At 36.3% G+C, this 15704-nt stretch overlaps 1 protein-coding gene across 6 annotated transcripts in view; it reads right to left on the bottom strand.

Annotated features, from left to right (window-relative positions):
- Positions 1 to 15704, bottom strand: part of kcnip4a (potassium voltage-gated channel interacting protein 4a) — a 251365-nt gene that overhangs the window by 12218 nt on the left and 223443 nt on the right. For all 6 annotated transcript variants that reach the window (XM_051898895.1, XM_051898892.1, XM_051898891.1 and 3 more), the window contains 2 exons: positions 5429 to 5498; positions 2092 to 2162 (listed from right to left, as the gene is read on the bottom strand). In XM_051898895.1, coding sequence (XP_051754855.1) covers positions 2092 to 2162; positions 5429 to 5498 — 141 coding nt within the window. The remainder of the gene's footprint in view (positions 1 to 2091; positions 2163 to 5428; positions 5499 to 15704) is intronic.

The raw sequence follows: 15704 nt of genomic DNA, 5'->3' as shown, positions 1-15704 counted from the left end.
GTATAGTTCTTAGTAGTTCTCTGGGAGGTATGAAAGAAAAGGTAATTACTGATTAGCTAATAGTGAACTACCACCTTCAACTGAGCACTATTACTTCATTAATCAGAGTTTCTTGTTAGTTAATAGTAGTTACTAGAGTGTTAATAATGCATTACTCATTTGTTCCTGTGTAGTCATTCATTAATGAAGCATCAGTATTCTAAAGTGTTACCTTTCAATCTTGTACAGAAATGTACATAGGAGCTCATGAAAGAAGAGCTTTAGGTTTTGAATAACTATGTGTATATGATATACCCAAAAATAGAATATTATGGCAACATAAGACAAATGTTTGCTTTTGAGATGTGTTTGTGATATTTTGAATGCAATGCTTAATTTTGCAAGAGATGTGAGGCATTTTGCATTTTGTGTGTACAATTCTTGGATTTGTGTGTAAAGTTTTGAAAAAAAAGGCAAAGTTTTGAAAATGTGTGCAAGTAGTTGAAAAAAAATTGTAGTAAAAATATTAATTAATTTGAATTATTTAAAATGGTTTGTATGAATGATTCAATGACTCTCATAAAGACTTCACTTCTTTCATTACTGGATGAATCAGTGTAGTAGAACAAATCTTTTGAATGATTCAATGACAAATACATTTTTTAACATTCACTTGTCGCCACCTACTGGTGTAACGATGTAATTGATACAATCTTTATTTGAGGCATCAAGTTACTTTCAAAAGATGATTTACTCTGCTATCATAGATATCAGTGTTTATATCTGAACTGTAAACTTTTATGCTATACTTCTGTGATCATTTGAATTATTGTAACAGAAATAACAATACTGTGTGGTTAAAGCTGCAGTCCGTAATTTTGCCTCTTTGTCGCCATCTCTGTTTGAAACCTGCAATTGCAGTTGTTTGCGGAATTATTATCTGTAAGTGCGTTGTGCCACGGCACGGTTCCTCAGCGCGGATGAATCTAATGTTTGCTGTCAGTCACCACACCGATGTGGATACTGTACTTCGGTATCACAGATTGGAGGTATGACTAAAATAAGAATTTTCACCAGAGAATATCATCTGAACAAGTAAGTAACATGTCTGCCACTTTTGTTCTGACTTACTGAGGGGAAAAAATCATTACAATAAATCGCGCTGCCAACGGTGATTAAATCTAACAATCGCTTGGCTCATATCACATCAAACTGTGCAAATGATTATTATTGTTATAGTTTGTTTTCAAATTGATAATGTTAACAACATCAGCATTGTGTGACTGTGTATTTAGTGTGTGTAAGTGTTACCTGTAGATTTCAATTTCTGTACAGTCTAATCTCTAACGTTAAATTTGTCATATCATACAATTCACCATCAAAATGATAAGTTTAATTATTGCAGATGCTGTGAGAAAAGGCTATAAATGATCCGTCACCTGCAGCATCCTCACATGATATAGCCTACTAGCTGAGACTCGTTCTTCATGTAAACAGACGTGACGTAATGACGCAAAGACGAACGGTGGCATACTCAAATTTCCCGCAGAAACCTACCAGTACCACCCGAATTATAAAACATTATTACAAGCTTACCGTTGTAAATCGGGCTAAGGTAAGGAGATAGTTTTGAACACTGGTTGGTTATGTGCATGCTCAAAAATTGATTTTGGATCATTTTTATCCAAAAAAAAAGGTTACGGACAGCAGCTTTAAACAGTGTTTGTAGAACTGTTTTATTCTTATACATGACAACTGCTCTCTCTGGATCAGCAACAGTGCAAACGTAGATCTGAATGTTCGCTGTGATTGTAGCTACTTGTCAAAGGTTTAATACACAGAGCCGAATTGTTGTCATTTTTGCAATAAGATCGCATGGATGTTTGAATCCAGATCTGGCAATTATTCCTTTTAAGTGTTTCACCATTTGTAATCATCTTTTTATGGAAGCTCATTTCCACCACTCAAGATTAAAAAAAAATTATGCATGTGTTTGTGTCGTAATATGAAACTGCAATTCAGTGTAAATGCAGTATTATTAGGTTTACTATTAATGCCATGCATGTGAGAGATTGCATTCAGCCAGAATGCTCCATTAGTATTATTACTTACCTCAAAACTGACAGAGCCATTGTGATCGGTGTCGAATGCATTGAACAGAAAATGTGCATACGTTGATGCATCTGAAAAATAACACAGGAAACTGCTCAGCTTCAGTCACAGCAATGTCATTAACTCATTGCACAGCTTATTCTGTTCAACAACCAAGGGGATGCATAAGCTTGCACAAGCTATGATCCATTATGCTATAAATAATACAAATAGTGTGTGTATGTGAATGGGCTGGAAATGAGTAAAGCCACGTGAGAGAGATTTGTCACAAACCCTGACAAATGATGTAGAGAAGCTCAAACCCATAATTATAAAACTACTCCTTTGACTGCGCAGTGGCACAAATCATGTGACTCAAAAGAGAAGAGAATCACTACAACAGCCAATTCCACTGAGAGACCTCCATTCAGATCAGTGGTGTGTGTGGTGGACTCCAGAAATGACGAGGAGAAACTATTTCTATTTGACGTTATACAGTTTCTAGATTGAAGACATAAGGAAAATAATTTACCTTACACTACCAATATCAAAACAATATATTATATTATGTACGAGATCCTTCGCGGCTAACTGTGTAGAACATTAAATGATTTTAATGCACAACATGCAGGCAAACAGCCTCCTGACACGAAGTGGAGTGCATTCAAATTGCTTTATGCACAGCTAGCCGTGGATTATCTCATTTATATCATGGCCATTTGCAAGCAGTGACAAGTTGAAGCTGTTATTGATGTTGGCAGCATAATATTTGACCGGAAGGGTAAAAATGACGGTTATTTTCGTCAGTTACATCTTGTTCGATCTAGCATTCTGCCCGCTTTGAATCAGACACAGCGATAAAGTAGTGCATTAAAATTACATTTATTTGAATGAATGAATTATAACATTTATTTGAATTAATTTTCTATAGAGAGAGTGAGCATTTACTAAATCTAGCATTTACTAATAGTGAAGCTGAGAGGTTCAAAAACAGCGATGTTACCCACTCTTATATTCTAAGAAATATAATATAGCTATTCAGTAGGGAAGATATTTTATCAGTGAGCATTGCTGAGAAGTTTTTGTGCTTCTGAATGTTTCTGTGTGTGCACAGTGCATTCTCCGATCTCTGTGTGTGAGTGCTGTGTGTGAGTGATGTGTGTGTGTGTGTGTGTGTTATCAATTGTTATTGATTTTATTATTGATGTTATTGATTTTACAATTTAACTGTTAGTAATATAGGCATGTATGTGTGTGTGTGTGTGTGTGTGTGTGTGTTTCAGTGAAAGCAGGGCATTGATATAGAATGGTGATTAAACTGACTGGAACTTTCTGTGTTTTTACTACTTGTTGTCAATGCTTGCCCACGACTTAACTTCGCTACTGAATCACTACATTATATTACTCAGCAAGAAGGGAGTAACATAGCTGTTTTTGAAGTAATTAAACTCACAGCTTCATTGCTAGAAGAGAGACACTGCATAGACACAGGTAATTCACACGTATCTCTCTCTCTCAATAGGATAATTAATTTGAATAAATGTTATAATTCAATCAAATAAATGTAACCAAAATCACACTTCTTTATCTCTGTGACTGATTTAAAGCAGACAGAATGCAAGATCTAATGAGCTGAAAATAAGACATTTTTAACCTTCCAGACAAATATTGTGCTACAAACATCAATGACAGCCTGAACTTGTCAATGCTGGTAAATGACAATGGTATAAGCGGGGTTAATCCATGGCTAGCTATTAGGGGTGTAACGATACATGTATTCATCCTGTAACATATGGTACAGACGTCACGGTTCGGTGCATGAAGTCACACGACGAATACAGTCAGTCACAGGCGATCCACACTCCAATCCAGAAGGGGGTGCGCGCGGTAATGCAACGCTGTTTGCTACCAATAAAAAGCACAGAAGAAGAAGAGACGATGATCGGTATGTTTACATGTAATCGCTCAACCAAAGTTTCAACTGCGGAAAAACATCAATAAAACAGCTTGAGAATAATATCTCACGTAGCGTTACATTTACCTCAGGCAAGTCATTTAGTGTCCACAGCATGTTAGTTCACTAGAGAGATGAACTCTAGAGAGGAGCATTTCATATATGCACTATATTAGCCTATTACAATACCGAGGTACATACCGAACCGTCATGTTTGTGTACTGTTACACCCCTAGTAGCTGTGCATTAAACGATTTGAATGCACTACCTTTCAAGTTGGGTGGTTCTTTGCCTCCATAGCCGCGTTTCCACCGAAATTATCTGGAACAATTTGTCCCAGGAACTTTTTTCCCAGTAACTATTTTTTCCCCCCAGACCTATTGCTAGCTGCGTTTCCATAGCGGTCTAAAGTACCATGAAGATAGTCCGGTGACGTAAGACTGCGCGTGACTTTTGTCTTAATAAGCTTAATAAAGCCTGAACCTCACCGTCAGTCCATCGGTCGTATTTTTTAAACTCCATTGTTGATGCGAATAGCAAACAACTCTTACTGCACGCACCGCAATAGACTTTAAAAAACGATGTTCGAAATAAAATGCTTTGTGGAGTCAACCAATCAAAATGCTGCGTGAACTCAACCATTCAGCGTGTTCAGCGTCCCACCCCCAGAAATTCCGGAACTTTGAAAAAGTACTACCTAGTGAGCAGGGACTTTCTGAAGGGGAATTTTTTACCCGGAACCTTTATTTAGACCCTGGTTCCTGCAGTCAATACACACCGAGTACCATCCCAAAGTCCCTAGTTCCTGGGGAAAGTTCCTGTGGTGAAAACGCAGCTCATGTTGTGCATTAAAATCATTTAATGCACAACTGGCCTTGGATTATCCCTTACTTAATGCACACCTTCTAGCCAATCAGAAACAAGTATTCAAACAGACCATATTATATTATATTATATTATATTATAATTAAAATGTGCAAGAAGCAACACAATATAATTTCTGAAATGTCACCACAGGCACATTTTTTTCCAATGAGTCTGGGTTGCAAAAACAATTTTTTTTTGGCTTTTTAAGTCCAAAATGTTATTTAATAAGGCTGAACCAACCTGACTACAATGTGAAAATTGATTTTTCAGCATTGTAAATAAAACAAAGATTACTAGTGTTTAACTCAATGCCTTACTTGCCATTTCTTTGTAATTATTTGTGAAATTTACCAGCAATCCTTCACAGAAAATGTTTTCAAAGTAAATCCTACACCAAATATTTTTGAGGGTACACCAGGGTACACCAACAAAATATAAAAAAAAATGTCAGATCGAGTTGTATTAAAAATCACACTATATGTGATATAACTGTAAAGGAAATAATACTAGAGAATATATGAGTTTAAACACACTCACCTCCCTGTGGAAAGAACTGAGAGTAGATTTCCTTAAATGTGTCTTCATTGACCACACCACTGGGGCATTCCTACAAACACAGATACAGGCATTTCCATGACAGTCTTATTGAGATGATATTGTGGAGTGATTTCAGCAAGAGAACCATTATGCACATACATATCCAAATAAGAAATGACATCATTGCTGAGCAATAAACACGTTATCCATTGTCCATTCTTGCCATTGTGATGCAGTCTGATATGCATCATAAATGAAAATGTGAAGCATCAGGCAAACACATTCTGCTATTAGTGCATTTGCTGCATTGAACATAATGTCATATTATGACTCTCCTTCATTTTGAATAAATGAGCTCAGAGAGATTGCAAGTGCTTGACATTTTTCCACACTGTATATAACAAGATAAAAATAAACCTCATATACGATTTGTGTAGCATTCAACATTGAAGTCTGCATTTGATTTTAGTTTATGACTTGCACTAAAAACGCTGCTCTGAAAATGATATCGACCTCCTCAAGATGACCAACCAATAGTTTAAGCTGTCATGCTTGTCTGATGAAACGGTCTCGCATGTTTTAGTTAACACATTTATGAGCGGCTCTTCAGAAATTATCCTTTCAAACCTGAGAATGCACTGAACATTATGAGAGGACGGCTGGTGCATTAGAACATCAGCAATGCAGTTTCTTTATTATTCTTGTTAAGGGAATTGTGATGGCTGTTATCCAAGATGTTTGTTTAAGCCAATATTGTAAAACTGAACAGTGAAATTTATTAAATGAAATGAGTTTGTTTTACTCAAATAATAATGAAAGTTCATTGTACTTAATATAAAAAAGTTGCGTGAACTCAAAATTTCATTGTAGTAATCTTGACTCCGCCCCACTTGTCACAAAAATTTTATGTTCTACTAACATAAAAAATTGAATTAGTTTACTTAAATGTTTTGAGTATTCTGAACTTACAGTGAATAACGTATTTTATTTTTTCAAGATTGCAGCAGATGTAACATAAATGTTGTTATTCAAATGTCATAAACAAGTGACAGTCTGACAGTTAAAGCGATTACAGACTGAACTTTATAAGACCTGCATTTAGCAAACCTTTATTAGCCAGTTACAGCATTACTCATGTGCTTCCTTTGATATGATAAACCAGCTAAAACAAACTGAAATAACTTTTTAACAATACATGTCCCTTGACGACAGACATAAAAGCATTATAAAAGGAACTAATGTCTTTGTCTCGAGGAAGATGCCATCGCTTTTTAATTTGAAGTGTTAGATGTATTGTTTCAATTCACATGTTTGCACCAAAAGACCGGAGAATTCTAATGTTTTTTTAACTAGTTTATGGAAAGCACAATGCTGGATTCTGACATCTATATAACATTTAGCTGTATAAAGAGAAACAGATGAGTAAAGTAGCAAAGAAAAATAGCAGCAAAGTAGCTTTAATATTCAATTTGAGGGCATGTATTCATCCTGCCTGTTGCAATTTAAAGTGAGTAATAGAGGTGTCATTTTTGCTGACAATCTGTGCATTTATATGATGAAGACAAAACATCCCATACCCATAGTGCAAAACAAAGTCAAATCTGATGTTTATGTCCGTTTGTGCTTATTTTGAGCATCATCAGCTGTTTTAAGTGGACTTTTTTATGCCTGTAACTTGTGTCCTCTGTATTTTGTCCTTTAGAAACATATTTTGTTGTTCCATAAATGGCATAATTGAAACATTCTGTCAATATTGCACTCCTGCAGTGATAAACACATGATTCTGTATATGTCATATGAAGGATCTTTACAAATGACTAATCCAAAGGCACTATCCGATTTTAAAATGGCTGGAACAGTGTTATTTGGACCCCAGGAATTAGATTAGATTATAGTTTTTCAAGATGATTGCTGTTGCTTTATCACAAATGGTTTGGCAATTGCAGCAATTATGAAATGTGCTTTTAAAGTGTAACTATTTCAAGCAAGGTAATTGCAGAACATTAGATGTCCTTAATCCACATATCAAGAGATTTCAGTTATTTTCTATGATCACAAGTGACTAAATAATCTGAACCATCCACTTCATTTGAGTTTGTATATTTAGAGATTGCATTTATGAAGAACAATTTTATCAGCTGAAATAGAGTTGAGCATGACTAGAAAAATGTATATTCACTATACAAAATGTTTCTGTCTCTTGTAAGATGTTATTAATTTCCCTGTATTTTTCGAGGAAATTAAAAGCACAGTTTGAAAATTGCCTGATATTTCCAGGTTTACCATAGACTGTAAAAAAGATGGACAACGTGTCTCCATTTCCTTTCACTGTCGAAAAATGAAGCCAAAATGGCGGCTGGCATCTTGCTCTGATGACATCATTTGGAGCCGAAGTCTGCGTAGTAGCGATCATGAGGTGGAGCTGTGGTATCAAAGTACCGCCCACACTCCCGACTCAAACGCAAGCACAGCGGTCAACTTATTTGAAAAATAAACAATTGAACATAAATTAACGTGATAACTATTGAAAATGACAGAAAGTTTAGTTTGGCTCAGGTCCTATTTGATTACGTGGAGAGGGTGGGGCTTATGACCTATAAATGCAGCCAACCACCAGGTGGCAATCGAAATGTTTTGCCTTCACTTTTCAGGATGTGTACATGTGAACAATATAAGTAAATTGTGGCAAACCAATCCTTTAAAAGAATGAAAATTAAGTCATCATTTACTCACCCTGGTCTTGTTCTAATGCCATATGCTCTTCTTTCTTTTATGGACCACAAAATGAATTTTCAAAAAATGTCCCGCTTTCGCTCGTCCACATAATGGCAGTGAATTGCGACTGTCATCAAGCTTTTTCAAAAAGATGCAAAAGTATCACAGAATGATCCCATGTGACATGTGCCGTATATTCCAAGTGTTCTGGAGGGTTGGTGAAAAACAAATCGAAATTTAATGTATTATTTAACGAAATTCTTGACCTTGGCCGTTGGTGTTCTGTGCACTCCACACGTTCGCGAGACTCTATTAGCACCGCATACACTCCGTCTCGCCCAGAAAATGCACACAAGCTGTGAGAAATTGAGATTAACAATAATGCAACTCATGTACCTTTTTCTCTGAGGTGAATATATCTGTTGTGTTTATAAAGTTTGTCAACTGTCATTCTGACTGTCTTCAGACAAACAGAGTTCTGGTCTGGTGATATTGGACTCAGTGAAGAAAGTACACGTATACTTTTTTGGGGGATTTCTAGGCATTGTATTTCATGTACGTTTTTGTTCATCTTGATTTCTCACAGCTTGTGTGCTTTTTCTGGGTGAGTGAACTGCTGAGCAGAGTAGACCAAATTTAAGAATTTTGTTAAATAATACAATAAATTTTGATTTGTTTTTTACCAAACCCTAATGTATACCCCCAAAACACTTGGAATATATGACATGTGTTGCATGGGATCATTCTGTAATACTTCTGCATCTTTTTTAAAAAGCTGGTCACTATTCACTGCCATTATATGGACGAGCGTGAGCGGGACAGTTTTAATTCTCCTTTTGTGGCCCATAAAAGAAAGAAGGGCATATGGCATTAAAACAACACTACGGTGAGTAAATGATGACTTAATATTTTTTATTTTAGGGTGAACTATCTCTTCACAATGGAAGACAATGTTTGAAGCTGACATAATGAAGAGTCTGCAGGGCAAACTAACTGAAGTTTATAAAGTGTGCACATGTAACAGTACATGTCAAAACTCTCAGCAATAAAATAACATGAAAATCAAATAATCAGAAACCAGCCTAGGGCGTTCAGAGCCAGATATGAGACCTCATTACAGTATTCCCTTTGCTGTGTATTGAGCAACTAGAGGAGGAGGACTGAGAGGTGGTGTGTGCTGAGCTGGGAAAATCGTGCAGTTTTTCATACAAGCACAGTACAAGAGGGATTTGTTCTTTGATCATTCTTCGACAAAAGAGATTGTACAACTGTCTGTTACACTTTCAGAAAACAGTTTAAATCTGCTAGCCTGGTTAAAAGGATTCAGTCATGCTTAAATGGATTTACTGTATAGAAAACATCGTATACAGCATATCTTTATACAGTATGAAGCCTTCTTGAAAGCTTGACCTCGTGATGAACTTCCACTGTCCCTCTGTGCATTTCATCCGAGTACAGTGATGAAGCCAATGTAATCTCTGCTGAGTGCTCTTAAAATAAGTGTTTGGGACCTACAAAAATCTGTAGTTATCAGGTTTTATGGAACAATCTGACTCAGTTGATGCCTCTTAACACATTCAGTTCATCCCCGTCTTCCCTTGGGACTTACATTTGGGACACAAACTTAATCTTTCTATCATCTTCATGTATCCCAGACTAATACTATTACACAAAACTTATTTTCAGGTTTCTTTCTAAAAGACAAGATAAGTGCCATTTTACCACAAGGTAAAGTAATCAATTTGAACTATTTGCAAATAATATTTTTTAATTTTATGCTTTTTCGGATATTACCTTTCATGTACAGTGTAATATCGCTGTTGGTGAATGTACAGTAAAAATAAAGTTATTGGCTGCGTCCGAAATTGCATACTCTCTTGAGTAGGTACTTATTTTGAACAAGTAATTACTTCACGGCCGCTAAAAAGTACATTCTATATAGTATGAATCTGTGTAATATGAATGTAATCCGGACGTACTACATTCGTCATGCTGTCATGATCATGTGACCTACCAGCATCAGTTACGTACATCCCCTGGCCTCATGGGATAGTAAACTGTCCATTGTATGCATACTTCAGAATCTAGCCGGAAGCAGTAGGTCATCCGGGTACTTTTTGCCTACTCTTTTATAGTACTGTGTACTGTGAATTCGGACATACTTCTTTTTTCCCATACTAAGTAGTATAAGTATGCAATTTCGGATGCAGCCATTGTCTCCTAAAAAAAAAGAAGAGATGCTAAAATTCCAGTCTCACTTCCTGTTACATACCCATGTGACAATGTAACAAATTTGCATAATGCCAGCCTGAGGTCTTCATTCTCGTGAACGATGTCTACTTTGACCCGCCCTCAAACACTGTAGTTGTAACTGAGACTGGAAGAGTCTGGTTCATGTTGTCGACATTCCATCGACTCCTATGGTGAGAGACGGGAGTCGGAGTCAAGTCCGAAAAAGCCAAGTAGGACTCGTTGCAGCCTGCGGTGGACATCCATCTCCGCCCACATCCAAGTGTGACGTCAGAAGCCACACCGAGCCCAATACGTCACCTCATGACTCCAGATATGTGTATATATCTATGGTGACTCCCCATCCCTGTGACGCCCCGGAAACCCGATTTGTTGTTTGTTGGTTTCTGATTGAAAGGTTTTTTAGGCGTAAAGATATGTTTTGTGTGTGTTTCAGGTGTAAGGGTAGGTTTTAGGTGGGTTTCAGTGCAGTCTGTCATAAAAAGACAAATATAAGAAGTAAGTGATGAGAATTAGGTGTGAGGGCTAAGTCTTCTCAATGCTCAAAGTTAATGATGAAACGCGATTTTTCATCCCCCAAACCACTTCACCAGAAATCCCGCCCTGCAGGTAATATCATTGGCTACAGTGACGGGTAGATTTAGGGATCAGTGTTTGGTGTAGGCAATCAGTACTGTGATTGACATGACCAATCTAATCTTAAGAATTGGCTGCAGGGCGGCATTGGACTGGCTTCTGACGTCACATTTGGATGTGGGCCGGGTTGGATGTCCACTGCAGGCTGCAGAGACGCTTCTCGAAAAACCTGGAATCGAACACCCCTAAATAAAAGTTTCGTTTTTCGTTTCGTTGCGCTGTAAGCAGTAGACCAGTCACAACAGACTGGGCCGGCTGACCAATCAGAGCAGAGTAGGCTCAAGGAAAGGAGGGGTTTAGAGAGACTGAACCTTCGAACTAAACATTTTCAGACTCTGAGTAATGTGGAGATATTCAATGTATATTATGAGAAAATTAAAGTGTTTTTTGACCTGGGATGCATGTATATTGTAGGAGACCTCCAAAACAAAATCAGGAACCTTTAAAATAGCATAATAGGGGCACTTTAAAATTTACTCTTAATCGTACACCTAATATGTTAAAAAAACTGGTCTGTTCATGTTTTTGGTTTTGCAACATTTAGTTTTGAATGGCATGAATTACTGTATGCAATTTATAGCCTATATTTTCGAATGGCAAAACGTAGTAGCTTGCAAAACAGTTTATAGTAGAAGAGTCATGTTTGGCTTCTGTGAAAAGTTAATTCTTTGATTTGATTGGCCATCTCATTTTTATTTTATTTTATTTTAACTGAACAGTTGAACGTGACAGCGAGTGATCACCATGAATATCACACATTTTCTTTAATGGAAAAGAGCAGATTAACATTTTGCTTTGTCCTTTTGCATTACTCTGGAAAACATAAGGGTGAGTAAATATTGACACAAATTTCCTTGAAAATGTTGAAGATCTGAGCACGACGGATTGACCGAAATTAAACTTAATGCTTACTGTACATTGTCATGATATGCATGTTTTACCCACGATTCTGCATCCAGAATTTTTTAATTTTATAAATAACAATAAAAATAGTCAGAAATGTGTCCTCTGCACCACCAATTACCTTGGGCCCTACAGTAAGTTGTTTTGTCTAATGCAACACTTCACATCTTTGACATAAAAAGGCTGTGTCTGAGAAAGTTCTGTTGTTACAGTGAGCTCTGGTTAATTAAAAGGGATTGTTTTGTGTTGCTGTCATCCACTGTCTCTTGTGCACGCAGCGTGAGAAAGACCCCGTGTAATTACCTTTTAAGAGACACGCCGCTCTCATCAGAAACCATCACTGCCAAAGTCTTCTCAATATTATCAAAACTCCAGGACCAATGCAAGGTTCATTAACACCGTTAAGATACACAGAGAGTAATTAAAAGATTTTTTCAGCTTACTGAACCATGATCATTCACTGACTGCACACAGAGGATCACAGACAGGTTCTCTGGCATATATTGGTTTCACTTTACCACTAATTCATGGGAGTCACAGGATAACACAACTGGAAAAACACACAGGAAAAGTCTGAATGGAGGCAAGATGATTCTGAAATAGGATATTTTTGGACCTTTTCTACTTATTTAAGGATAATCAAGTTTAATTTAGGCCCCGATCATTTGTACAGTGTAATTAACCTAGTAAGAAAAAAGTATGACCACCATCTCTCAAAAAAGTTAATTTCATCTGTAAAATCCACTATGAACAGATTATTTTGCATGATCTACATGGTGAAATTCTCCCAAACAAACAGCCCCAAACTGTCTGGTTTTAAATTGGATTGCTATATTTTTATTTATTTATTTATATATTTATTTTTATTTGTTTGAGGTGGAAGTCCTGGTTCGCATGGCGCCCTTGGTGTGATAAGACAGAATTTAACTTTTTATTTTATATTTAATTTAATTTAATTTTTATTTTATTACCTTTGCAGTCATTGATCACCATGAATTTCTTGTATTTCCTTGTATGAAAAAAAAGAAAGAAGCAGATTTGACATTTTGATATTTCCTTTTGTGTTCATCTGGAAAACATGAGGATTTGGTAGATATTGACATAAATTTCCATTTAAAGAGTTAAGATCTGCACAGTTTGTGGTTGGGTAGGATTTTTAATGATTTTGAAAAAAGTCTCTGCAAGGCTGCATTTATTTGATCAAAAATAAATTACAATGCAGTATTATTGTGAAATATTATTACAATTTAAAATAACTGTTTTCTATTTGAACATATTTTAAAATGTAATGGCAAAGCTGAATTTTCAGCATCATTACTCCAGACTTCAGTGTCACATGATCAATGTTGAAAACAGTTTTTGCTGCTTAATATTTTTATGGAAACCATGATACATTTTTTTTTCAGGATTATTTAATGAATGGAAAGTTCAAAAGAACAGCATTTATTTAAAATAAATATCTTTTGTAACATTATAAATGTCTTTACCATCACTTGTGATAAATTTAGTGCATCCTTGCTGAGTAAAAGTATTAATTTGTGTGTGTATATATATATATAACACAGTTTGTAGACCAAAAAAAAAAAAACACTGGCTAACACTGGCATACTGATGTTAATAGATGAAGAGAAAATGATTTCTAATGGCAAGGGTCTGACTATATCTGTTCAAAGGCTGTTATCATGGACACAAGTGCCAATTATTCATTCACTTTGTATATTCTTTCTCTGTAATCAGTATGATAGTGAAACCAGTGTGGACCAACAAAGCAATATATCAACACAAGAATAACAAGCTGTAGTGAGCCAGGCCTGTCCCACATGACACACTTGATGAGGTGTTGCAAACTTTCAATAGCTGTTGCGTGTGCGTGTCTGTGAATTTCACAAGACCATAGGGTGGACAATTCAATATTATAGGTTTCAGAAGGGGGCTCACATGCCCCCAGTGTGCCCTTTTGCTCAGCCCTACAATTACATGATCAAAGTGTGGAGTCAGAAGAGGAACGTGAGGGCTTAGGGCAGCATTTGGGACAGGACCCTTGACAATGATTTACTAATTAATTCTATTTTGAAGGATTTTAGTACTTCACAGTCAAAAATCAAACAAGTAAAAGTGGAAATGGCAGCCCTGACAGCAACATCGTGTCGGCCCACTATGTTCCACATGTACCAGATGTGGGCCGGATCTGGGCCACACTATGTTGGGATATTATTTGTGAAATAATAAAAAAGCAATCAGATTTAACATTACAACACAGGACACCACATGGGAAATGAATAAGACAGTAGTGATGGGAGAAACCAAGCTAGTCGAAACTTTGAAACCATTGAACTATTTGTTTCGCAAAATGATTCAATGTTTTGAAGCTCGAAATGCTGCACACTGGTGACACATGCTGGTCAGAACAGTGTAAATGCAGCAAAAACTCACATAAAAACACCTTTTACAAACTAATTGCAAATGTTTGGTTGAAAGTGTAATCTATTAACTCTTTCCCCACCAGCGTTTTTTAAAAAAGTTGCCAGCCACTGCCAGCTTTTTTGATCATTTTCACAAAAAATTCATGGCCCCCAGAATATTTTGTTGTATGAAAGAACAGACCCTTTGCTTTTAAACAAACAAACAAACAAACAAAAAAAGTTTTATTCTATCTTCATGCATTATTCTTTTAATCAACACTTGAATATTTCATAAAAAAAAACAAAAAAAAAACATTTAAACAAAAAGCTGAGAAAATCGCGTTTTTGTCAAAGACTACATCTGGAATGGATTCAGAACGATGATCAAAACATAGACGAAGTAAATTGAGTCGCCATTTCATTCAGTAAAATATAGGCAGTTTATATTTATATGCTGTTTAATTTTAGTGATCGTGTTATTTTACATAGACTATGCATATGATTACATATGATATTGCTTGTTTCTGCAACTTCTTCACATGTGCTTTGATCAGGAGATTCAGTACTCTTTCAGAAGATGTGTCATAGCGCCTCCTAGTGTATAACAGTGAAAACACAGAAAAAACATTGTTTGGTGTGGAAAGAGCTAAAGGCAAGTAATAATTCATCTAATATTATTATATATGTTGTGTCTGTATAATATGTGTTATTTAATTAAATTGTAGGGCGTGTTTTGTTTGTATTATGGAGAGCTTGGTTAATCAGACCAATCAGGACCAGGGTTGGATACCACTGATATAGATACTGATTCATCGCAGAGATCATCACCCCCTAGTGGCGAAACATTGAAATTTTGAAACATTTCGAAACAGTTATGACAAAACAGCCTCATTTACTCAAATCACATGACTTTGGCCCCAAATTACTGGTTCAAAACAATTGATTCACAAAGGTTTTAAAGCTTCATGAAGCAGTGTTTCAAAAGTGCCCATCACTATAAGACAGGGCGCTAGCAAAACCTCAGTGCAATCATCACCTGTCAGTGGTGTGTGTGTGTGTGTGTGGTCTTAAGGAAGAATCTTTCCTTCTGATTTCCCCCCTTGAGAGTCTGATAATAAAGGACCATTGCGTCACTCTCATGCTTTGTCACCTGACAATTTGGGTCGAGTTAATTCGGTGTTGTCTCATTATATTGTGCACCAGAGGTGACAAAGGACATTTATGCCTCAGGGACACTCTAGAGACCTTTCCTGACCTGATTATTGTAGCAAGCGTGACAGATTTTCTGCAAAGTTTGCCATGTTCCACATCAAACCAACATTCAAAACTTTTAACTAAATGCAATCTAATTCAAAATGAGAGAAAAAATA

Source organism: Ctenopharyngodon idella, chromosome 7, assembly GCF_019924925.1.
Source record: "Ctenopharyngodon idella isolate HZGC_01 chromosome 7, HZGC01, whole genome shotgun sequence".
NCBI lineage: Eukaryota > Metazoa > Chordata > Actinopteri > Cypriniformes > Xenocyprididae > Ctenopharyngodon > Ctenopharyngodon idella.
Note: the sequence above shows the minus strand (reverse complement) of the source record. Positions and strands in the feature narration are given on the sequence as shown.